The sequence below is a fragment of the Perissodus microlepis genome, chromosome 3 (genome assembly GCF_051167445.1).
Source record: "Perissodus microlepis isolate ML-2025 ecotype Zambia chromosome 3, ASM5116744v1, whole genome shotgun sequence".
NCBI lineage: Eukaryota > Metazoa > Chordata > Actinopteri > Cichliformes > Cichlidae > Perissodus > Perissodus microlepis.
The window spans coordinates 1,995,623-2,021,800 of record NC_140463.1 but is presented as its reverse complement, the minus strand read 5'-3'; the positions used below and the strand labels follow the sequence as shown (position 1 = coordinate 2,021,800).

Below are 26,178 nucleotides of genomic sequence, written 5' to 3'. Positions count from 1 at the left end.
TTCTCCTCTGTCTTATACTGAACACAAATAATTTGTGTGCCTTCGTATTTGATGCAGAACTGATTGTTCTGTAAATAGATTTAAATGGTTATATGCCTGGGCTGCATTTTTAGGTAAATAGTACCATATAACTTTGTTGTTTGCAAAATTTGTGCATAATTTTATTCTATCTATTTGCATTTCAAGTTATGAAAATGATTCATTAAACATGTTTGTGGGTTTTACAGTAAAAAATGTAACTTTTTCTACTCGGATTTTGACATTTTTGTCTGGATTTAGATCAATTGTGCTAATATAGTATACCAAAATGAAAAAATAACTCAAATTTCAGATATTTGAAGCTGTGCTGAAAGTAACGATACCAAACAAGGCAAGATAAACACTTTTTAAAGGTGAGATATAGAGGTAAAATCAAAAGTAGTCAAAAACGGCCAATTATACCCTGACCCCAGAAGGTTAAATGCCCAAGTTTTAGATTTAAGGCACAAACTGATAGCTGGACATTCTCCTGGTAGAGAGTTCTTCCCTCCAGGTCGTGGCGAGCTCCTGAAACAGCAGAGGCATGATTTAACAGTGGGCACCAGCTGCCTTAACCAGACTCCTCCGTCACTAACCACCTGAACCCAATGCCCCACCCCTCCCCTGCAGCTGAGCCGCAGACAAACCTACGCCACACAGCCCCAGAGCATCACACTGCTACCACCACTGTTGGTATGATGTTCTTTCTATGAAATGATGCGTCACTTTTAAGCCAAATGCAACAAAACTCAAAACTTTTTCTCTTCAGTCCATATAATATTCTCCCAAATATCTTGTGGAGCATGGAGATGTTTTTTGGGCAAATGTGAGATAAGCTTTTGTGTTCTTTTTGGTCAGCAGTGGTTTTGTCCATGAATGCTGTTTTTGCCCCGTCTCCTTTGTATTGTTGAATCGTAAACTCTGACCTTTACAGAGGAAGGCAAGGCCTTCAGTTCTGGGTGTTGTTGGGATTCGTGTGACTTTTTCGGTGAGTCGTCGATGTTCTAATGGAGTAATTTCTGCCACATCTTTTCTAGTTTTCTCAGTTTGTGGATAATGGGTTCCAACATGGTGCACTGGCGTTCCAAAGCTGTAGAAATTGTTTTTAACCCTGTCCAAACTGATAGATCTCAAGACTTCTCGCCTATTTTTGAATTTCTTTTGGTCATGGCAACGACGTGTTTCTTTTTGACGTCTTTTAGCCTGCTTCCCTTTGTCAAACAGATTGTACTTGAGTGATTTCTTGATCCAGCAGGTCTGGCCTTAATCAGGCCTGGGTCTGGTTGGTGAAATGAAACTCAGTCTTCCCAGAAATATTTGGTTAATCTCAGTCAATCTTTGATTTTCAGTTTGGATGTTTTGTCGCTCAGCAAATGAAATCATCATTTAAAATTGCATATTGAAGTATTCAGGTTATCTCTGCCCAATAATACAAAGTTGTTTTACGCTAGTTTTGTTAGTTTTAGTGAATCAGTGTTTTTGATCAGGTGACATCCTCGGCCGGGCTCTGAAGAACCTGGATGGATTGCTGCAGATGCCGTATGGATGTGGGGAGCAGAACATGGCTCTCCTGGCCCCCAACATCTACATCCTCCACTACCTGAAAGGCACACAGCAGCTCACCGCAGCCATCATGGAAAAAGCTACTAACTTCCTCACCAGTGGCAAGTTTTTATTGTTTCCTCTAAGAAGGAAATCATTTGAATCACTTCAACACACACGGTTCAAGAAACAAGCCGACATGAGGCAGAACATTAGCCACAGGTTTTGGTCAAATGTGTCATTTTCCTCATCTGTCAGCAAGAGTCATTGAAATTCCCAAATCTTGATGTACACATGCAGATCCATAAACAAATGGAGTCCAATCATCACCATAGCAACAATGTCTCGATCATGGTGTCCCTGTTGTTACAGGATACCAAAGACAGCTCAACTACAAAAGTGCTGACGGTGCTTACACCACATTTGGAACAGGACCAGGAAACACTTGGTGAGAACATCACTGATCAAACATGTCATAAACCAGAGAGGTTACACTGGTTTTTAAATATCCCACCAAACAGAAGACGTTTCTTGAAGTTTGACTACCCATTAATAACATAAACATGTCTACCTCTAATACTTAAAATAATTCTCCATTTAATCCCTTGACTAAGCTAACATTAACAATACCTTTTGGTTAATACTGTGTAATTCAGTAGGTAGGAAGGAGCATTAGAGCCGGGTAAAAAATGTTATTGATCATTATTAGAATAAAGTTGAATTTTAAAGATTAAAGTTGTTTTACTTTAAGAAAAAGTCTAAATACTATTTCAATAATAAAGTCTTAATACTGTTTTGTGAAAAAAGTCAAATTCAAATCTAAGAAAACAGTTGAAATGATTGCAGTTGTTGCTTCAAACGACTGCTATACCCTGTATAAAATGCCTTGAGTAGATGTAGTGAAATAAATCAGTCGTCTTGTGATACAGCATAGATCCTCTTTATTCCACGAGCGTGGAACCATCGGTATCCTTGCATCTGTACATTAGCAGCCATTTCCTTTTATACAAATCTAACCACATGCAGCTTTCTGCACCACTTTCTGCTTTTCAGTGTACTTATACTTACTGCCACGCTGTTTTTATTGCTACAAGTGACATCAGTTCCTTCCTTTTGTCATGGTCCTGGGCCATGTTGGCCCAGTATTCTTAGTTTTTGTGTGTTTTGTATTTTGTTCTTTTATTTATGCATCAGTTAAGATGTTCCTTATTTGGCTACCCTTTGTGTGCCCCTCTGTATCTGTGAACCCCCGTTTCCCCTCCTTGTGTTTTATTCCATGTTTTCCCCAGCCCGTTATGTCCGTGCTCTCTCTCCTCCTGTCTGAACCTCTGTACTTCCTGTTTGACTTTGACAGTCTCCCGGCAGTGTTGCGTTTACTCCTGCCATGTCTTGTTATGATTATCAGTGTCACCTTTGTTCCCTGTGTGCTCCCACTTACCTCGTTAACCCTCTGTGTATTTATGTCTGTGTCTCCCTCAGTTCAGTGTCACGTTCTCCCTCATTCATGGCCGTGTGTTTCTCTGTGTAATATGTTATAGTTTCCAGTTTAGTTTGTATGGTTTTCCTGTCCAGCAATAAAGCTGTGTTTTGAATTCATTCCTGCCTCCGTGAGCTTGCGTTTGGGTCCTCATCCTGCCTGCACACAGCCGCAACATGACACCTTGTTACTAAAACTGAGTCTGAAGTACAATTTCACTAATTCAGAGGATAAAGCAACCGTGGCAGTTTGTCCTGAAATAACTGTGATATCCACATTTTGGCTTTTGTCTCAAAATACATTTTCAAATGTAATCTTGAAATTTCAAGTTTATTTTCAAAATGGTCAGTATTTCTTTCTCTTAATGTGACCTCACAGCCAAACATTTCCATCATTGTAAGACGTGTAAGTGTTGTTTTCTTTTTGTCAGGCTGACTGCGTTTGTGGTAAGAAGTTTTGCCAAAGCTCAGTCTTTCATCTTTATTGATCCCAGAAAGATCGAAGAGTCTAAGACCTGGCTGCAACATAAACAACAAGAAAATGGCTGTTTTGAAAAGTCTGGGAAACTCTTCAACAACGGAATGAAGGTAACCTGCAGTTCTTCGCTGTTAGACTGTGGAAACAGCCTCCAGTCTGGATTTAACAAATTTTATTAATAATGTCATGCATACATGGAAAACACTGTACTAAATACTGTAATAGCTCACACCAGTATATTCTATTATTTTATTTAAGAAATAATTTCCATTCATCTTGCTCCATTCACACCAGCACTGCCTTCTATGTAGCACTCACACATATTTATAGAAAATACAAAGTATCCACTAGAGACCAACTTGGGATTAGTATCTTGCCCACAAATATTTGGCATGCAGGCTGGAGCAGCTGGGAATCAAACCACCAACCTTCTGATTAGTAGATGACTACACAAACTGTTTATAAGGTTGGGGAAACCCGAGGTGAAGAAACATCCATCTCACTGGAAATACAATGTCCAGATGAACAAAATCAACTTCCTGTCCTTCTCTTTAGCTGGATGTTTGAACATGCATCAAGACATTCATGATACTAAAACCACATGCAGCTGAAAATCATTTTCATGACTTCATTTCCCTGAATGTTGGTGCATTGATGATAAAGTGTCTATGATGTCTTCTGTTGACAGGGTGGTGTATCTGATGAAGTGACTCTCAGTGCGTACGTTACTGCTGCCTTCTTGGAAATGAATACATCCCAACATGTGAGTAGACTCAAAGAATATCAAGGTATTCAACAAAAAAAGGAGTACAGTTTGTGCTGCTGAGCCATGGAGTTAGGTTTAACCAGCAGTCTAGCACCCTGCTGGTATGTGCTGGATTGTCTCAGGGGCATCTTTACACAGCCTGCACCTGGGGTCTTGCCTGGTGTGATAGACCCCAGCCTCTATGGATCTTGTACTCAGAGCTTGTTCTTGTGCTGCCATGATTAGTGCCTCCGTGCTGTCTTTCAGTCCAGCTTTCATCTACTTCCTCTATCTGCCAGTGGTAACATACTGTGCAGGGCCTGTCCTTCCATGATGGTTCCTCGCCTTCCTCCTCTTTCTTGAGTTTCTGCTGCCTGAGGTATTCACTGAGCACGCGGTCAGTTGGGGCCATCTTCCTCGTACTCGTGAATATTCGTTGTTTCATCTTGGAATGTGGTGCTGACACTCACCAGTCCCTGGCCTCCTTCCTTCCATTTAGCATGCGGGACTTGGCGTGAAACCCTCCATGCATGGTTAGGAACTTTCTTGTCTTGATGTCAGTGGCTTCTATCTCCTCCTTTTGCCAGCTTATTATCCCAGCAGGGTACCTGATGACGGGCAGGGTGTAGGTTTTGATAGGCTGGATCCTGTTCTAACATTCAGCTGACTCCTCAGGATTTAACTGACCCTCTGCAGGGACTTGGTTGTAGCAGCTTTCCCAGCAGCCTCTTTGGGGTTCCTATTTGCCTGTTGGAGTACTTGTAGCTGTCCTCTATGTCTGCAATTTTTCCTTCTAGTAGTTCGATTCCCTCAGTTCTGACTCTTTGTTATCATCCGACTACATTTCTCCAGTCCAAATGACATTCCAATGTCGTTGCTGTATATCCTGGTAGTGTGGATCAGTGAATCGATGTCTCGTTCACTCTTGGCATACAGCTTGATGACATCCACGTACAGGAGATGGCTGACAACTGCTCTATTCTGTAGTCAGTATCCGTAGGGACAGAGCATCTCCTTGATAGATGGTGATTGTGCTATGGGCTTGAAGTTGGCCTCCAGTGTTGTATGCCACATCCCCATTGAGTTCTTGATGAAGGCTCTTAAAGTCCTGTTGATCTTGTACAGGTCTAGGCATTCCAGGATCCAGCTGTGGGGCATTAAGTCATAGACCCTCTTGTAATCAATCCAGGCAGTCTCGGCTGATTGTTACAAGTAGCTGGTGTTTTGCACCTCTGGTATTCTTGCCAATGAGTGGGGCACAGGAACATGTGTCTGTTCATCTTAGCCACTATGATGCCTGACAGGAGCTTCCATGTGGTACTGAGGCAGGTTATTGGTCAGTAGTTGGATGGGACCGATGGGACCGATCCCTTCAGGACTGTCCGCCCTACAGTTAGCCATTCTGGGTGTCTCTCGTCAACTAACAGCTGGTTCATTTGTGCTGCCAGATGCTCATGGAGTGCAGTCAGCTTCTTCCACCAGTAGACGTGAGCCATACTAGTGTATGGCAAGGTGCTGGCCAAGGCTGTTAGTCGTTGCTTGGCAGTTTCCATGGACAGCTTGCTATACTTCTTCTTGGGCACCGTCTTTGTCACACCTTTCTGCAGCTCCGATAGTTGGCTAACCTCCCTCCTTGATCTCAGCCTCTAGTCTCCTTCTCCTTGTGGCTGTTCAACCTGTAGCCAAGCATCTCTCTGATCACTGCTGCTGTACTGTAGATCAGCTTGTTAGTCTCGATAATCGTGGCTGTAGGTATCGCATTTACATCATCTAGCAGATCTTCACATCTTGGTAACCAGCTACGGGGAATCCAGGTTTCAAGTTTTGCCATGATCCTATCTTTCAGGTCAGTTCCTCTCGCACTATAGCACTTGGGGCTTGGTACAAATCTCGGGTGGAGGTGATGACATCTCCCCCCTGACCTGTCGTCCTGGCTCCCCCTTGCCGTAGCATTTGTGTTGCACCTCGTCAATCTCTAGCTGTGAGAGCAATACCCTTCTTTCGAATGTTGGAACACTGAGTTATTAGTTGTTTCGCCGTCAATGTGGATGCTGGGTATCAAAGATTCCATAGGTCCCTCATCCTATTCATGTAACCCCTTCCGCCAGGGTTACTTGTATAGTAGCATTCCAACAACGCCCTATTTTCATCTCTTGCCCACCAATGCCTTCTTGTTCCAATAGTTGATCCGGGCGAGGTCCGAGCTGGTATGCATATATAAATACATACACAAAAGTGTATAAACCAACAATCTAATATACAATCTAATATATATATTACATATACCCCAAAAAGTTGATTCTGTTCATCTGGACGTTTTCAGTGGGAGAAATGTTTCGTCACTCATCCAAGTGACTTCTTCAGTCTCAGCTGACTGCAGGTTTCAATCTTATAAACAGTACATTGCATAATGACTGAAACCAGCTCACTGAAGGAACAATGGGCTGGGAGGTCAGTTCCTTAATCGTAATTATGCATATTCTCATGACCACTGATCAAAGACCACTGATCAAAGACCACTGATCAAAGATCACTGATCAAAGACCACTGATCAATGGCCATGAGTCCCATTCACAGAGAGTTGGTTAATGGCTGCAATCACAGCATTGTAAGATGGTGACAGATGTACCCTTAGGCCCCCTCCTCGATTCAGAGATGGTCTTTCTTTTTTCACGTAAATGGCCTCCTTGACCCTACACTCAAACCAGCGTTCCTCCCTGTCCAGGATGTTACATCCTCATCCTTGAAAGAGTGTCCACTGGCCTGTAGGTGTGAATAGACTGCAGAGTCCTGGCCTGACGAGGTGGCTCTTCTCTGTTGTGCTATCCTCTTAGCCAGAGGTTGTTCGATTTCCCCGATGTATAGATCCTGTAAATCCTCCTGGAACTTAACACCGTACACTATGTTACTCTGTTTGTGTCGGGGTGGACCAATTTTTGGCGCAGCGTGTTTTGGGGTTTAAAAGCCACAGAGACACGTGTTTAGAAAAAAATGTGCCTCAGCTGTTCTGATACTTCTGACACATACGGGATCACTACAGGTTTTCAGTTAGGCAGCGGTTGTCCTTCTCTCCTGGATCGGCTGGCGCTTAGGTTTACGGTACACATCAGCTTTTAAATGTCCCCCATTACTGATGGAAATCTCACAGTCTAAGAAGGCTAACCTGACACTTTTCATATCCTCCCTGGTGAATTTAATGTGTCGTTCCACCGAGTTAATGTGATCCGTGAATTGTGGAACGTCCTGAGATTTGATTTTCACCCAGGTGTCATCCACATACCTGAACTCTCACCAGCAAGAACTTGTATCACCACCCAACCTGTACAGTGTTTTTTCAATATGTTCTTTATATTGTAAATACTACTAGAAGATTGCTCCACTCTTTGCTTGATCTGTACTTTCCTCTAATTGCTGTGTTTTCTATTATCACGCTGATGTTTTGAGTGACTGAATCAGGAACTCTGCCTCCTATTCTTCTCACACTGGGCTTAATGAAAGAAGATTTCTGTTTGTCCATTAAAGTTCTTTGTTGTGATCTTTTAAAGGATCCTGTGATGAACAAGAGCCTGGCTTGTCTCAAGGAGTCTCTCGGTGACCTGAGCAACACCTACACTACAGCTCTGCTGGCCTATGTGTTCACTCTGGCAGGAGACGTGGAGACCCGCGCTCACCTTCTGCAGCACTTAGACACAGTTGCAGTGAGGGAAGGTGAGTCATCCTTTAGCAGGACATCATTCAGGCTTTATTAGCATCACTGTGACTGTTATTGTGTTTGTAGGAGGTTTCCTCTACTGGTCTCAGACAGCAGCAGAAACATCAGCCTCCCTGTCAGTGGAGATCAGTTCTTATGTGCTGTTGGCCAAACTCAGCGCCTCCCCGACTGCTGAGGATCTGGGATATGCCTCTGGTATTATCAGGTGGCTGACTGGGCAGCAGAACTATTACGGAGGCTTCTCCTCCACTCAGGTACGACACCACCCGAACAGCATGAAGCTCATCTTTGAGTTCATATACAGTCTTAGACAAAATCAGGGACAGAAGAAATAATACTGAAGCTTTCAGTTTTCTATCAGATATGTAAAACAGATTTGTTTTAGCCAGACAGAGACGTTTTTATTCTTTAGTTAGAATATTACATTTAAGTTTTGTCTAAAAATTCATTGTTTTAACAGAATAGCAATGTTACCTCAGACTTCTGTACCAACTACACGTAACAGCCTGTAAATAACAGATCACCTGCGAGTTTATACCTGTAATTTCTATACTTTGATAATTCTCAGTTAAAGATATTTGAACCTGTTTAACGTTTATTTAACCAGGAAGTGAAATTTAGGAAACTTGAGATTAAGGATCTCTTTTGTGAGAGGGTCTCAAAGTGACACAGGCCGTTTTAACTTAATGTCTATTCCACTTAAGCCCATGAAATATGGAGACATATGCTGTGTGTGTTAACCACAATGAATCCATCCTGTAGGACACGGTGGTGGCTCTTCAGGCTCTGGCTCTCTACTCCACTCTGGTGTTCAGTCCTGAAGGTTGGAGCACAGTGACAGTTCAGGCTCCCAGCAGTCAGCTGACGTTTGATGTAAATCAGGGCAACAAACTGCTCTACCAGGAGGAGGCGCTGCAGGACGTGTCAGGAAAATACAGCCTGGAGGTGAAGGGCACTGCATGTGCTTCAGTGCAGGTCAGTGACAGCATCATGTGACAAGCTCCTGGTTGATGTCAGAGAAAGGGTTTCTTCTCTTTCTTTTTACTTATACAACTTTAGAGAGCATTAGCATTTTCACATGTAATAAAGCTCATCTTGCACATGTATTTTCATACACAATAAAGACATTAGACCTGGCAGTAATAACTGTAGAGAGTACAATGCTATTTTAAACTAAATTGGAGAACTGAGCAAAAATAAATGAACTTTCTGTCTGTATCAGAATCAGGGAAACTGTTAATCCCAGAGGGAAACTGAGTTGTCATAGCAGCAAATATACAACAAACATCAAGCACTCGTATAAAATGAGTGTAGATATAACAGAGATACTCATATTAAGATGAATATAGACATATAGGTATGAATATAAAAGTATGTGTGCAAATATGTGTCATGGTGTAGAACAGTGACAGCAGGATGCATTGAGGTGTGATTAGTTCTGTTCCACATGTGACCCAAGTGTGTTTCCCAGATTTCTGCCACCTACAACATCCCAACACCTGCTGATGTCACCACTCTCAGTGTGAAAGTCCAGCTAGAGGTCAACACCGCCAGTGAATCTGCTAGACCCAAATTCACTGTGCAAATACAATCACTGTAAGTATGTGACAGGTTAGAGGAGTGCTCTTTACCAGTGTGGAGGAACTGCTGGTAGATGAAAAGCAAGTGTGCACACAGGTCAGTATAATCACACTGTTCAAACACAGGTACAGTGGAAAGGAGGAAACTACAAACATGGTGATCCTGGACATCAAAATGCTCTCTGGATTTTCCCCAGACCCCGAGTCTTTGAAGAGTGTGAGTAATTAGACAGATTCTACCAACGAGTGCATCTCATGTGATAATTGTGAGGATAATAATAAAAATGATGTCATCTCCTCACAGCTCAAACGTGGCTCCCTGGTGAGTCGTGTTGAGCAAAAGGAGGATCATGTTCTGGTGTACTTAGAGGAGGTAAGTGAAAGTCACCGTGGGGCCACCAGATGATGATCTTTGGTACAAACTGTGTCTGCGATTGTTTCTGTCTCGTCCAGTTATCAAAGGACACACCCATCAACCACAGCTTAGAGATCATCCAGGAGCTCCCAGTGGACAACCTGAAGCCAGCCGTGGTCAAGATCTATGACTACTACCAACCAGGTCCAAGTCTAACTAAGCTTTACTCCAACAGCACACTGACACACTTCAGAGGATTCATCAGACTGAACAGTTCATACAAGCTGATGTTTCCATCAGTGACACAGAGAAATGACACTTTCATGTTTTTCTACCATGTTTCTGTCAGGTGACCAGGCTGAGACCCAATACATGTTTGTCTCGTGAGCTGCAGGTAAGAAGCTGTAATAACACACAAGGACACCTTTCACACACGTTCATGTTCACAGCATCAATGAAAAGGACTTTGAGGTTTTACTAACTTTATTCTTCGTCTCACAGTTTGAAGAAGGTGTGGCTGGTCCTGAGGTTTAAACCTGCATTTGAATAAAGATACTTTTTCTGCTCACATGTGTGTATGCGTGTGTGTTAACAGCTCCAGTATTATTAATGCTTCTTTAACAACATGCTTCATTATTAATAATAGGCGGAATGGAAAATATAGTGCTGTGAATGCACCGCTGAGACTGGCCTTATGCCACATTTCTGTCTTTGTGCAGGTTTAGACAAAAACAAAATGGTGCAAGTGGGCAAAACATTAAAAAAGCTAAACGTGCTCTTGGGAGACATTCAGTGACAGCTGGCAAGTGACGTCCACGGAAATAGAAGACAGCAACATAATGCTCGTGTGTGTGTGTGTGTGTGTACGTGTGTACGTGTGTGTGTGTAATCCAACAAACCCTAACCCTTTTGCTTTTTTTCAAAAAAAAAATTGCAGCTGCAAGTGTTGCATTTTGAGGAGAAATTTATTTTGAGCGAAGAAAAGCTAATTTGAGTGAACAAAATTCATCCCCGCGTGCAAAAACTGTATTTCCGTGTTTGCTATTATCCACACACACACACAACAGCAGCCCCTCTCGCTCAGTTTTTGCATTTGCGCTTGCGCAATGTGTTGCTCGCGCTCTCAACATTTCTGCCCGTGCGCGTTCAACTCTTTCTGTACACCGTTATATTTGTGCCACAAAACCAGCCAATCACAGACTTGGATGCAAAAAAAAAATCTGATTGGCTGTTTTGGTCTCCAATCAGCTCGAAATGACGAAATGCAATATCCCAGAATGCATTTCGTCCAAAACTCAAATGAGGCAGTGGCGGAGGAACACAGAGTGGCGGAGTTTGAAATATTACTCTTTCTGGGTCACAAAATAAACTTTTAAGATATTTTCATGCGAGAATGTTTCTGTGTAAACTTCAAATATCTGCTCGATTCATCAAGACATCACATATTTGCAAAGTTGCTCTGACGTTCTTGGAGATGCCTGTTACCCACCAGCTGACCGCACAGCTGGACTGGCCATTGGGCATCCCGGACATTTGACCAGTGGCTGATGGTGATTTTTCATTTTTATGTTGGTTTGTTTGTGTTTATAATGGTATAAACAATAAAAGGTGGTGGTTTAGCCAATTGGTCATGATCAGCTCTGGGTTGGACCAATTGCAATGCATCCGTATTGAGGGGAAAAGGAACCCGATTAGTCCCATACTTTAGCTAGAATGAAAAAGACACAAAGCTGGAGTTATTCTGTGTTTTTGCTGCACAGCTGCCTCTTCTCCTCTCATTCTCATGAAACTGATCAATGATCAGCTGATCGGCTTTTCTCTCTTGTTTGTTTATCGCCCACTTTGTGCCAGAAAGAGGAAACCAGCGGATGTCGCGCTAAACAACAGCAGCACGTTTAAGCTTGATCAGCTGTTGTTAGAATTTATTTAATATTAATTTCTAGTATCAGCTGATGTTTGCTGGAGCCACAGCTGTAAAGCTGCTGGTCATGGTGTCGGTTTGGATATGTGGTGAGAGGAAACATGAAGATGAAACCAGGAGATGTCCTTACTGAATCATCAGAGCTGAACAGGTGATGGAGAAACAGGTTTACCTTTTAGGTGACATGAACGAGTTGAAGGGAAGTTATGAACTGTTTCTGAGAGACAAATAACACCAGGATCCTTTTTTACATAGCTGACAGCTGGTAACTGTGCAGGGGCGGGTCTAGTGTGTAGGGCCCAAAGTGTTGCTAGGTAGGGCATTAACAGGGAGAGGGGGGCACAAAGAAATACTTTTCTTTCTTATTCTCATTTAAAATGTCTCGCTTTTAAAAAATGATTATCTGAGTCTTACAACCAAAGTTTTTATCTGATGTAAAATGAATAGAAATCATACATATACCAACAAGACTGTACATCACTGTCACAACAGTGTTTGTTTTCATTCAAAGGCTTTATGGCTTTAATACCTGGTGGGCCCGTCTTTAGTCAAACTGCCTGGGCAGATTTTTTTGTCCCAGTCCAGCCCTGGGCACAACACGCAGTCACTTGGTGTTCGCTCGCTCTGCGGTAGAGTATCACTTCCTGTTCCTGCTCAAACACAGTGGTGTTTCTGAGTAGCTTATTTGCTTAGCAATTTAATTAACAACTTTTAAATACATTCTTCTTTCATAGTATAATCTTCACGTGCTTCATCCGAAGCACACTTTCTGTGTACTCACTGCCTAATTTATAGCCAAAGTATTCACTCACTGTCTCTGTACTGTTTCGCTAGCTTAGCTTAGCTCGTAGCCGACTCGTTAGCACCATGGCTACTTCACCTGTCCCTCCTGCACTTTCTTGCTCATTGTGTCAGATGTTTAGTTACTCCTCGGCCTCCTTTAGCAGTAATGATATCTGTAACAAATGTAGCATATTTGTAGCTCTGGAGGCCAGGATTACTGAATTGGAGACTCGGCTTCGCACCCTTCATTCACCCGTAGCTAGCCAGGCCCCTGTAGCTGGTGCAGCTGAAGATAGCGTAGGCCCCGCTAGCTGTTCCCCGGCAGACCCCAAGCAGCTGGGGAAAGAGGGCGGCTGGGTCACGGTGAGGAGGAAGCATAGTCCTAAACAGAAGCCCCAGGTACACCACCAACCCGTTCATGTGTCTAATCGTTTTTCCCCACTCGGCGACACACCCGCCGGGGGTCAAACTCTGGTAATTGGTGATTCTGTTCTCAGACATGTGAAGCTAGAGACACCGGCAACCATAGTCAATTGTCTTCCAGGGGCCAGAGCAGGCGACTTTGAAGGAAATTTAAAACTGCTGGCTAAGGGTAAACGTAAATTCAGTAAAATCATAATTCACGTCGGCAGTAATGACACCCGGTTACGCCAATCGGAGGTCACTAAAATCAATATTGAATCGATGTGCAACTTTGCTAAAACAATGTCGGACTCTGTAGTTTTCTCTGGTCCCCTCCCCAATCAGACCAGGAGTGACATGTTTAGCCGCATGTTCTCCTTAAATTGCTGGCTGTCTGAGTGGTGTCCCAGAAACGATGTGGGCTTCATAGATAATTGGCAAACCTTCTGGAGGAAACCTGGTCTTGTTAGGAGAGACGGCATCCATCCCACTTTGGATGGAGCAGCTCTCATTTCTAGAAATATGGACAAATTTATTAAACCCCCCAAAATATGACTATCCAGAGTTGGGACCAGGAAGCAGAGTTGCAGTCTTACACGCCTCTCTGCAGCTTCTCTCCTCCTGCTACCCCCCCAAAAACCCATCTCCATAGAGACTGTGTCAGCTTCCAAAAAGACAAAAAACAAACTAAAAACCAGCAACAAACAACTTAAACATAAACAATTACAAAGAAAGAACAGTACAGTATCCACATCTGAACCAAAGAGTAAAACAGTGAAATGTGGATTATTAAATATTAGGTCTCTCTCCTCCAAGTCTCTGTTAGTACATGACTTAATAATTGATCAACAAATTGATTTACTCTGCCTTACAGAAACCTGGTTGCAGCAGGATGATTATGTTAGTTTAAATGAATCAACACCCCCGAGTCATTCTAACTACCAGAAACCTCGAAGCACAGGCCGAGGGGGCGGTGTGGCAGCAATTTTTCACACCAGCCTATTAATTAATGAAAGACCAAGACAGACTTTTAATTCATTTGAAAGCCTGATGCTTAACATTGTCCACCCCAGCTGTGAAACTCAGAAACCAGTCTTACTTGTTATCATCTATCGTCCACCTGGGCCTTACACAGAGTTTCTGTCTGATTTCTCAGACTTTATATCTGATTTAGTTCTGAGCTCAAATAAAATAATTATTGTGGGTGATTTTAACATCCATGTAGATGCTAAAAATGACAGCCTCAACATGGCATTTAGTCTGTTATTAATTCAATTCAATTCAATTCAATTTTATTTATATAGCGCCAAATCACAACAAAAGTCGCCTCAAGGCGCTTCATAGATACAGAGAAAAACCCAACAATCATATGACCCCCTATGAGCAAGCACTTTGGCGACAGTGGGAAGGAAAAACTCCCTTTTAACAGGAAGAAACCTCCGGCAGAACCAGGCTCAGGGAGGGGCGGCCATCTGCTGCAACCGGTTGGGGTGAGAGAAGGAAGACAGGATAAAAGACATGCTGTGGAAGAGAGACAGAGGTTAATAACAGATATGATTCAATGCAGAGAGGTCTGTTAACACATAGTGAGTGAGAAAGGTGACTGGAAAGGAAAAACTCAATGCATCATGGGAATCCCCCGGCAGCCTACGTCTATTGCAGCATAACTAAGGGAGGATTCAGGGTCACCTGGTCCAGCCCTAACTATATGCTTTAGCAAAAAGGAAAGTTTTAAGCCTAATCTTGAAAGTAGAGATAGTTTCTGTCTCCCGAATCCAAACTGGAAGCTGGTTCCACAGAAGAGGGGCCTGAAAACTGAAGGCTCTGCCTCCCATTCTACTTTTAAATACTCTAGGAACAACAAGTAGGCCTGCAGAGCGAGAGCGAAGTGCTCTAATAGGGTGATATGGTACTACAAGGTCATTAAGATAAGATGGGGCCTGATTATTTAAGACCTTGTATGTGAGGAGCAGGATTTTGAATTCAATTCTGGATTTAACAGGAAGCCAATGAAGGGAAGCCAAAACAGGAGAAATCTGCTCTCTCTTTCTAGTCCCTGTCAGTACTCTTGCTGCAGCATTTTGGATTAGCTGAAGGCTTTTCAGTGAGTTTTTTGGACTTCCTGATAATAATGAATTACAGTAGTCCAGCCTGGAAGTAATAAATGCATGAACTAGTTTTTCAGCGTCACTCTGAGACAGGATATTTCTAATTTTAGAGATGTTGCGCAAATGGAAGAAAGCAGTCTTACATATTTGTTTAATATGTGCGTTGAAGGACATGTCCTGGTCAAAAATGACTCCAAGGTTCCTCACAGCGTTACTGGAGGCCAAGGTAATGCCATCCAGAGTATGAATCTGGTTAGATACCATATTTCTAAGATTTTCAGGGCCGAGTACAATAACCACTCCTTTGCTGATGATATTCAGATCTACCTCCCTCTGAGGTTAGACTGTAAGGACTCTCTGCAGCCGTTATTCTCCTGTCTGTCTGACATTAAGACTTGGATGGCTCTTAACTTTCTACATCTTAATGAAAGTAAAACTGAAGTCATTGTGTTTGGGCTTCCTAAAGACCCCAACCTTTCCTTTGATTTTATGGGACCCCTAACTTCCGAATGTACTTCCTCCATTAAGAGCCTCGGTGTTACTTTTGACAGTGCTTTTAAATTTGATAAACAAATCAGCTCCGTAGTCAAGGGATCTTTTTATCATCTACGGATTTTAGCTAAAGTCAAGTCCTACCTGTGCAGGAACGATCTAGAAAGGGTGGTCCATGCTTTTATTACTTCAAGGCTGGACTACTGTAACTCCCTTTATGCTGGTTTAGATCGTTCCTGTCTGCATCGCCTCCAACTGGTGCAGAACGCTGCTGCTCGCATGCTGACCGGCTCTAAAAAGAGAGACCACATCACTCCGGTCCTCTGCTCTCTCCACTGGCTCCCAGTTGCTTTTAGGATTGATTTTAAAATTTTACTGCTGGTTTTTAAGGTTCTTAACGGTACTGCACCTCCTTACCTGGCAGAGCTTCTTAGCATTTACCGCCCCAGGAGATCTTTGAGGTCAGCAGACCTGATGCTTTTAGATGTTCCCAGGTACAGACTAAAGACTAGGGGAGAGAGGGCTTTTGCTGTGGCTGCACCCACACTGTGGAACAGTTTACCTCCTCACATCAGATTCTCCACAAGCCTAGGAACCTTTAAAACTGCTCTTAAAACTCACCTCTTCTCATTGGCCTTTAGTAAGGTTTAACTTATTGTTTTAATCTATTGTTTTATCAGTGAGGTGTTTTATGTATTTGTGTTTTATTGTATTTTATATTTGTATTTTATTGTACAGCACTTTGGTCAGCCTTGGTTGTTTTTAAATGTGCTTTATAAATAAACTTGACTTGACTTGACTTGAACCTCAGTTTTATCTGAATTAAGAAGCAGAAAGTTAGCGGCCATCCAGGTCTTTATGTCTTTAAGACATTCCTGCAGTTTAACTCATTGGTGTGTGTTATCTGGCTTCATGGACAGATAGAGCTGGGTGTCATCTGCATAGCATTGTAAATGTATGCTATGTCTTCTAATGATGCTGCCTAAGGGAAGCATGTATAATGTAAACAGAATTGGTCCTAGCACTGAACCCTGTGGAACTCCATAATTAACCTCAGTGTGTGAAGAGGACTCTCCATTTACATGCACAAATTGGAGTCTATTAGATAGATATGATACAAACCACTGCAGCACAGTACCTGTAATACCTACAGCATGTTCTAATCGCTCTAATAGGATATTATGGTCGACAGTATCGAACGCTGCACTGAGGTCTAGCAGGACAAGCACAGAGATGAGTCCACTGTCAGAGGCCATAAGAAGATCATTTGTAACCTTCACTAAAGCTGTTTCTGTGCTGTGATGAGCGGCAACAACACATCATGTGGAGAGAAGAGGAGGAGCCAAATGTAGAAAACTGAGGCGAGAGTGAGGTTGAACGGAAGGACAGTCATTTATTGAGGCTGGAAATGTTGACATACATAAAATGTGAAACCAAGACTAGACTCACTGACTAAACTGGGGAAAACTAAAGCAAAAAACAAGGAAATCTGGAACATGAGACCAGGACGAGGGAACTGGACCATGACGTGAGAGACACAGGAAACACAGACAACCTGACAGAGGAAAACACGATGCACTGGGAGAATGTACAGGAGGCACAATACAGACAGAGGACACATAACTTAAGAGACATGCACAGAGGACAGACTTACACAGGAAACAGGGATGAAGCGATAAACTCAAACCTCACTAATCCATACTGACAGTAAACACTAGAACTTTTCTCCAATACAGCAAAAGAGGAACCAAGATACAGAAATACTGCAGATGCTGATACCCTGACACACAGTCTGCAGCTCAGAAGGCATGCTCAGTGGTGACATCAGCAGTGACATCATCACCATCTTCAGCCAGTCCCTGACCTCCTCCATCACACTGGGTCATCTCCATGGAGACGGCCTGTTTGTTCGGTGTCTTCCTGCTGCAGCAGATGGACAGCAGCAGACCAGTGGAGATGCAGTACGGACAGATGACCACTAGATGGCAGAAGAGTCTGAGCACAGACTCACAGGGAGGAGGAGCTGAAAGAGGAGGAGGATACAGAGGAGGAGTCAGGAGGAGGACACAGAGGAGGATAGAGAGGAGGAGTCAGGAGGAGGATACAGAGAAGGAGGAGGACACAGAGGAGGATAGAGAGGAGGATACAGAGGAGGAGTCATTAGGAGGACACAGAGAAGGAGGAGGACACAGAGGAGGATAGAGAGGAGGAGTCAGGAGGAGGATACAGAGAAGGAGGAGGACACAGAGGAGGATAGAGAGGAGGATACAGAGGAGGAGTCATTAGGAGGACACAGAGGAGGATACAGAGGAGGAGTCATTAGGAGGACACAGAGGAGGAGTCAGGGGAGGATACAGAGGAGGAGTCAGGAGAAGGATACATAGGAGGAGTCAGGAGGAGGACACAGAGGAGGATAGAGAGGAGGATACAGAGGAGGATACAGAGGAGGAGTCATTAGGAGGATACAGAGGAGGAGGATACAGAGGAGGAGTCAGGAGAAGGATACATAGGAGGAGTCAGGAGGAGGACACAGAGGAGGATAGAGAGGAGGATACAGAGGAGGAGTCATTAGGAGGATACAGAGGAGGAGGATACAGAGGAGGAGTCAGGAGAAGGATACATAGGAGGAGTCAGGAGGAGGACACAGAGGAGGATAGAGAGGAGGATACAGAGGAGGAGACAGGGGAGGATACAGAGGAGGATAGAGAGGAGGATACAGAGGAGGAGACAGAGGAGGAGTCAGGAGAAGGATACATAGGAGGAGTCAGGAGGAGGACACAGAGGAGGACACAGAGGAGGACACAGAGGAGGATACAGAGGAGGAGTCATTAGGAGGACACAGAGGAGGATACAGAGGAGGAGTCATTAGGAGGACACAGAGGAGGAGTCAGAGTCTGTTTTGTCTGTCTGTGCTTGCTTCTCTCTAATCTGACATTCGAGTCATTGCTCAGAGTAACAGTAATAGCAGTAAGAGCCGTATTACTTCCAGTGTGGTTCCTGATGGTTTTAAACATGCAATTGTAAACCCTTTATTAAAAACCATGTCAACTAAACCTGGCCTTGATCCTTCAAATTTTAGACCCATTTCAAAGATTTCATTCCTTTCAAAGAATTGGAAAAACTTGTTTGTAACCAACTGAATAAGTTTTTAGATGCTAATGGTATCATGGAGGTTTTTCAGTCTGTTTTTTAACATCTACACTCCACTGAAACAGCACTTTTACGTTTTTTTTAATGATATCTTTTTAGAAAATGATTGTGCAAGTCCTGTGATCCTTGTGCTTTTACATCTTACTGCAGCGTTTGACACTGTTGACCACGATATTCTTATCTCTCGTTTGGAACACCTGGTTGGCATCAAAGGTGCAGCACTGGATTGGCTTCGTTCATATTTGAGGTGCAGAATGTTTAGTGTTAAAGTTGAACATTTTGAGTCCACCAGCCCTCCTTTCTTGTGGGGTGGCCCAGGGCTCAATCCTTGGCCCTCTTCTTTTTTCATTATACCTGCTCCCTTTGGGGTCTATTTTTAGAAAACACAAAATATCCTTTCACTGCTACGCAGACGATTGCCAAATTGATCTGCCTTTAGCACCAAATGGCCCAGGCTCCATCCATATCCTTTTGAACTGCCTTGAAGATGTCAAAGCTTGGATGGCTCTGGACGTTTTGAGTTTCAATCAGAGTAAAACTGAGGTGACTGTATTTAGACCTATTAATATTTCATACAACCTGTTTGGAAATTGTGGGTGGCGTGACTCTTATGTTAAACAGCGTATGACAAACTTGGGAGTCATTATAGACTCAGATTTTAAATTGAACAAACATATTAGTTCTGTGTTGCAAGTAAGTTTTTTCCAGTTGAGGCAAATAGCAAAGCTGAAGCCAGTTTTGGCATGGAGAAGGTAATACATGCCTTTATTTCAACTCGGCTCGACTACTGTAATGCACTTTATTATGTTGTAGTGAGCCAAGGATCTATTGCACGTCTTCAGCTTGTTCAAAATGCTGCTGCCCGCCTCTTGGCTGGTACCCACAGGCATGAACATGTAACATCTATCCTGTTCTCTCTTCATCGGCTTCCTGTTCATGACAGAATCAATTTCAAAGTGCTAACGCTGATTTATAAATGCCTTAATGGTCTTACTCCCCCATACCTTTCTGAGTTACTTCAGCCTTGTATTCCTTCGCGGACCCTTAGATCAGCTGACCAGCTGCTTTTGGTTGTCCAATAATCTAGACCAAAAAGCAGAGGAGAACGAGCCTTTTCAATTATGGCCCCCAAACGTTGGAATACGTTGCCTTTAAATATTAGACACACTCCTTTTTTTGAAAGGTTCAGACTGGTATGAGTTGATATGTTTATTATGTGTGTTATTATATTTTTATGTGCGCGTCAGTGGTTTTATCTTGTGTTTAACTCCTTTGTTTCTGTACAAAACTTTGGGCAAACTTTCCGTTTTTAAATGTGCTGTATAAATAAATTGGATTTGGATCTTCCCCACTGACCTTTGACCTTCAGCTGTACATGGATCTTCTTCAGATCGTCTCCAGCCCTGCGGGTGGTGCAGATGTAGTTACCACTGTCAGAGACTGTGGGGTTCCTCAGAGTGAGGCTGAGGTCTCCAGTCTGCAGAGCGTCGACTCTCATCGATGTTCGACTGAAGTAACGATGGTTCTGATCTTTAAGATCTACTCCGCTCTGCAGACGTACGTGGACTGTTGGGACCTTCAACTCATCGCGGTCCCACACTGCTGGTGTGGCACTCCTGGAAACAGGACAGCAGGACAGACTCCGCCCTCTCAAACACCTCCACCCCTGGGGCATGCTGGGAGTCTGAGGACAGAAACATGAAGCAGGTGTGATCGAGTGCAATGAAATGAAGCTGCAGGACAGAAGAACTCCAGAGGTGAACGAGGAGATGATACTGAAGGATAGATGTGTAGCATCTAAATCACACATGGTTTTAGGTCATTATGGGCGGAGTCTCAGAACTTTAACTGTAGTTTCAGACCCTGCTGCTGGAAACACTCGACTCATCATGCAGGACAAATTTCCAGCCTGTGACTAGAGAAGATCCCAACATCCATCCTTTTCTGTTAAAGATGATCAGAGTGCTAAAACAGCTTTTTTCTATATGTGCTAGTCATAAATCATCTTTACTCCTAATCAAAGATATAATTCATATATAAATCTGATCAATACGTTAAAGGAGAAATGTAATTATTTTGTGTCTTCCTCTGATCAGCTGATCCAAGTACACGGAACAGAGAAGCTGAAGCTTTATTTGCCAGCCTATCAGCTTTAAACGGTGAGTCAGATAAAGGAGAGAAGAAGAAGAAGAGGCTGACCGAGGATTATTGGACATGATGATGGAGCAGCAACCACAGAGCACCTACATCACCTCAGAGTTCCTGTTACCTTCAACTCACCTGCAGAAACAGTCAGAGCAGACAGCAGCAGCACACACACACCTGCAACAGGACAGAGGTCACTAAAGGTCACCAAAGGTCAGAGGTCATGATGAGGACAGACAGGTGTAGGAACATCAGCTCACCTGCAGCAGTCAGCAGAAACAGGCCTGAAACTGAAGAACACACTGATCAGAGATCAAATGGTCACATGAGCAAGGAGAAGCATTCAGACTGCAGTGATTGGTTACTGTTCCCACACGTCAATAATCCACAGCGCCCTCCAGTGGTGGAAACACAGATAATACATGTGGAGAAACATGAAGGAGACTCACAGCAGAGGCAGACGCTCCGTCTCAGACAGCCGTCACCTCCACAGCTCCACAGCTCTGCTCCCCGACCTCCTACATCACACAGAGAAACATCAGCACAGGAGGAAACAACTCACTGAACATCATTAAACATTAGGAAACATCATCACTTGGACAGGATCTTCAGTATTTCTGAGCTCAGACAGAAAAGTTTCATGAAATCCTTAATTTGAATCTGCTGCTCTGTGACTGGACAGATGAAGATGTGACTCCAGAGTCTCCAGCTTAACCATCATCTATGTGAAACCAGATAAATGTCAACTAAAGCTGACCACGACCATTAGAAACACCTTCACCTCCAGAATGAGCGAAGCTTAATGGAGGGTGGAGCTTAGCTGGCAGCTCTGAGCATCTTCTCGGTTAGAAACAGGAAGTAGGTCATCAAATGTAAAGTCTGACTGTCACTCTCAGAGAGCCTCGGGTTAAAGGGGTTACCTGGTTAGTCCAGGTGAGACATACCTCTCTGTTTCCTCCACAGAACCACACCTCCAACCAGGACCAGGACTACAGGGAGGACCAGGAGATAAAGGTTGTAGAGAGGTTGTACTGGGAGGAGGATCTGCAGGAGAGATGATGAAGATTGTTCAGTCAGTTCATTATCAGGTCACCAGGCTGGTTTGTATCTATAAAAAGGAAGTGATGTCATTGTCCTGACCTCTGACCCTCAGAAAGCTCTCTGGAGACTTTCCATCCTCATTAGTAGAACAGGAATAGAAATCTTCATCAGACTTCTGGACTTTAGTGAGGATGTGCTTTGGTTTAGGATTATGTTCAAGTGGACTCCCTTTAATGAAGAAATAAGCTGCAGCTGTTTTCCCATTGCTGCACTGCAGAGTGACATCACTTCCTGTCCACACAGGAAGGGCCGGGATCAGCAGAATCACACCTTTAACTGACAAACAGAGACAAAACAATGAGATCCAATCATTTGGTTAAGCAGTTTGTAGCAGTCACAGTGGTGTGGTGTCTCTTTAATGTCGAGGGTTTATGATGTCATTAGTGTGCGCCACTGCCCCCTCTGTGATTTATGGGAGCAACGTGCTTGCATGCAAATACATGGAGAAAGACGGACTTTATATGTTTTACCAGAAACCTTTGCAACGTTACAGAACACTGTCTGTCATGTTTGATAAGCAGCAGCCGTTCAACTGTGAAGTTCTCAGTACCAGTGTGATCGTGTATTCTTCCTACTATCCTGGTTTCTACCGCCTCCTCTCAACCACTGAACGCAACCCAACATTACAAGTTCTACAACAATAACCTTGTTATACAGTATAGCTCAATAGACGAGTCTTTTGTCTGTAATTAGATGTTAATCAAATAAAATCTGTTCAGTTTTATTTATATAGCGCCAAATCACAACAACAGTCACCTCAAGGAGCTTTATATTGTACAGTAGATCGCACAATAATACATACAAAGAAAAGCCAACAATCATATGACCCCCTATGAGCAGCACTTTGGCGACAGTGGGAAGGAAAAACTCCCTTTTAACAGGAAGAAACCTCCAGCAGAACCAGGCTCAGGGAGGGGCGGGGCCATCTGCTGCGATTGGTTGGGGTGAGAGAAGGAAGACAGGATAAAGACATGCTGTGGAAGAGAGACAGAGGTTAATAACAGATATGATTCAGTGCAGAGAGGTCTATTAATACATAGTGAGTGAAGAAGAAACACCCAATGCATCATGGGAATCCCCCAGCAGCCTACACCTATTGCAGCATAACTAAGGGAGGATTCAGGGTCACCTGTTCCAGCCCTAACTATATAAAACCAGCAGTGTTTGTTGCTGCAGAGTGGAGGAGCGCTTGTTTCACTCACATGTAATGAAATACTGTTTCCTGATTCTGACTGTCTTCGATTGAGACAGGGTTCTCTGCACGTGGGTTCAGTTTTGGTACTCGGCCTCTGGCGGTTTTGTGAAAAGATGTCCAATTATCACAAGTCTCACAGTTGATATTCAATGATTAGCTGATGTTAATTCATGTCAGTTACTAATTTATTTATTTTCAGCATTGTGCAAAAGCCACCCCTCGTATTTTTTATAGTTTTTTATCATGAAGCAAGACTTTTGTATAATTTTTTAAAGTGTTCTTGAACAACAGTTCTGTTTATGATCATCCTTCCAGGTTTTACTTTGGACATGCTCCATGGATCTTTCTCTCATTTCTATGTGAGTCCTTGTACGTGACCACTTTCAGAGTAGTCCTGGAATGAAGGGGAGGGGAGGCCGATCACCTCAGTGGGACACACTTCAGAATAGGTTGTTGGATTGGAAGGAGACTGTGCTCAGTAAGGAGGATGAAAGCCTCGGCACGGTGTGAAACACAGAGACATCAGCCAACGACTCACATGATCTTCACATGTCACAGAATCTGTTTCCATCCATGGAGTCAGAGTACACGAAGGACTGTTTACTGTCAGCTGTGCTGTAACACAAAGTGACCACTGAAACCCTCCAACAGGACCTGCTCAGAGGTCAGCTGTGTTTCGTCTCACACTCTGATCCAATAACTGAGTGAAGGACTCACCGAGGAGGAGGAGCAGAGGAGCCGTCTTCATGGTGTCTGGATTTCAACTGAAGGCGTGCGGTCTTAGCAGCAGAGAGATGCCTCGGGCTCCGGTTTCATCACTTCCTGTTGTCACGTCAGCTGTGTGTCCGGCTCACAGAGGTCCTTCCTAAAGTGTCCCAGCTGTCCCTCTCACAGCTCCATGAAGCTCAGAGAGGACACGCTGACTCTGCAGCCATCCACACACACTCATCCAGCTCTGGTTAACCCTTTCAACCCAGCTGATGGAGCTCCAGAGCTACTGATCTGTCAGTGGATGAAACACTTCATCACTGACAGGCTGATGCTCTCTGGCTGTTTCACACATCTGCAAAAAGCGGCTACAACTGTAGCTGCCTCCACCACTGTGTGAATGTGAGAGTGAATGAATAGTGGTATTGTAAAGCGCTTTGAGGGGTCCCAAAAAGCGCTTTATAAATGCAATCCATTATTATTATTATTACCAGGGGCTTCTGTTTAAGACTATGTTTGCTCCTCACTGTCACCAGCTGTCCTGTTTCGCCGGCTGTTCGGGACAGTCTGTTGGGGGACAGCTAACAGAGCCTATGCTACCTTCGGCTGCACGGGCTACACAGGCCTGGCTATCAGGTTTTTAGGCCTGCAAAACCGAGTCTCCGGTTCAGTGATCCTGGCCTCCAGAGCTACAAATAGCCTACATGTCAGCTAAAAGCTAAGCTAAGCTAAATATAATTAAAGATAAAGATAAAGTAAGATCAAGTGAGTAAACAGCAGGTTTGCGTTGGATGAAGCACGTGAGGATTACACTATGAAATAAGAAGTTCTCTATAAGTTTTTAATTAAATTGCAATGCAGGTAAGCTACACAAAAACACCACTGTGTGTTGTAACAGGAACAGGAAGGGACACTCTAAGCCGAGAGAGCCAACACCAAGTGAGAGCCCCAGTGTTTCATGTGGTGTGACACCAACAGTCACAAAGTGGGAACCACCATCTGCTCACTATGGCCCCGCCCCTCCATGAGCCTGGTTCTGCTGCAGGTTTCTTCCTGTGTTTTTAGTCTGTTTTCTTTGGATCTTTACCTTAAAATATCATTTAGGTCAAAACCTTCGCACATCAACATCATTGTACGTTCTAGTAGTAATCATAATAATATGTTCTGTCCAGGATAATTTACTGTGTAAGATTACAGCCTGGTCTCGTGGACCAATAAACACACGTTCAATAGAAACCTTTAAAACTAGATTCACAGTGGAACCAAATGTTTTATGAGGGTGAGACACATTCAAAATATGTGTAATATCCATTTATCTACTGATTGCACCTGAGAATCTAAGACTATATTAACCTTTCCTCAGTGTTAGGTTATTAATCCTTTATTTATCCAGGTAAAAAGGCCATTGATATTGTCATGAACTGGCTGTGAAGCAGGCAAGATTGGACCCTATGCAGACTCGCAGACAGGACTTGAACTCAAAAACAGCCTTACTGCCCGAGTGCTGGAGATACTGCATACAGGAATGTAAACTAAACATACAGGGAAAAACAACAACGAGGGAGGCGAAGACATAAATACACAGGAGGGCAAACGAGGGACCAAAACATAGGAGGGAACACAGCTGAACATAATCTAACTCAGGGCCTGGAGGCCCGGTGTCCTGCAGGTTTTAGATCTCACGCTCTCTACACACCCTCTTTACACACCTGAATCAAATGATTAGTTCATTACCAGGCCTTTGGAGAACTTCAAGACATGTTGATGGATCAAGGACACATCTAAAACCTGCAGGACACCAGCCCTGGAGGCCTGGAGTTCAACACCTGTGATCTAACAAAGGAGACACAGGGAACAAAACTCATCCATAACTCCTCGTCCATAACCATGCAAACTGATTAAACCATCAGATTCTAATATGGTTTTTAACAATAAATTGTCATCAGTTACATCCATCAGTACCACTCCAACCACCTGTACTTCTTAAACAGTCATCTGTCATTTGAGTTAAAGCTGTGTAATCCCATTAATCCCATTAATATTAATACCTTTAATACCAGAACCATGAATAATGTTCAGTCCCAAATGCAGAATCAACATGTTTCTCTCTATATTACTTTTGTAATAGAAACCAGGAGTTCCACTACCTTTACTTGTATTTGTATTACAGGTACAGTTTGAGTGATTGGTATAAGATAAGATGAGATAAGATAAGACTTTATTGATGCCATGATGGGGAAATTCTTGTGTTACCTCAGCTCAGGCAC

At 43.4% G+C, this 26,178-nt stretch overlaps 1 protein-coding gene and 1 pseudogene across 2 annotated transcripts in view; one reads left to right on the top strand and one right to left on the bottom strand.

Moving 5' to 3' along the window:
• Positions 1-10,474, top strand: part of LOC146389394 (alpha-2-macroglobulin-like) — a 28,996-nt gene extending 18,522 nt beyond the window's left edge. The window contains exons 25-37 of the mRNA XM_084909946.1: positions 1,506-1,682; positions 1,933-2,008; positions 3,468-3,624; positions 4,203-4,277; positions 7,805-7,967; positions 8,038-8,225; positions 8,734-8,946; positions 9,443-9,567; positions 9,678-9,768; positions 9,856-9,924; positions 10,005-10,110; positions 10,256-10,300; positions 10,408-10,474. Coding sequence (XP_084766072.1) covers positions 1,506-1,682; positions 1,933-2,008; positions 3,468-3,624; positions 4,203-4,277; positions 7,805-7,967; positions 8,038-8,225; positions 8,734-8,946; positions 9,443-9,567; positions 9,678-9,768; positions 9,856-9,924; positions 10,005-10,110; positions 10,256-10,293 — 1,478 coding nt within the window. The 3' untranslated portion in view covers positions 10,294-10,300; positions 10,408-10,474. The remainder of the gene's footprint in view (positions 1-1,505; positions 1,683-1,932; positions 2,009-3,467; positions 3,625-4,202; positions 4,278-7,804; positions 7,968-8,037; positions 8,226-8,733; positions 8,947-9,442; positions 9,568-9,677; positions 9,769-9,855; positions 9,925-10,004; positions 10,111-10,255; positions 10,301-10,407) is intronic.
• A 6,511-nt stretch (positions 10,475-16,985) lies between these two features.
• On the bottom strand, positions 16,986-22,315 carry LOC146389393 (uncharacterized; annotated as a pseudogene). Its single transcript, XR_014797328.1, has 6 exons — positions 22,048-22,315; positions 21,852-21,951; positions 21,357-21,425; positions 21,168-21,197; positions 21,043-21,084; positions 16,986-17,635 (listed from the first exon to the last, which is right to left on the bottom strand). The product of XR_014797328.1 is annotated as an uncharacterized LOC146389393 (transcript).
• Positions 22,316-26,178: the final 3,863 nt, after the last annotated feature.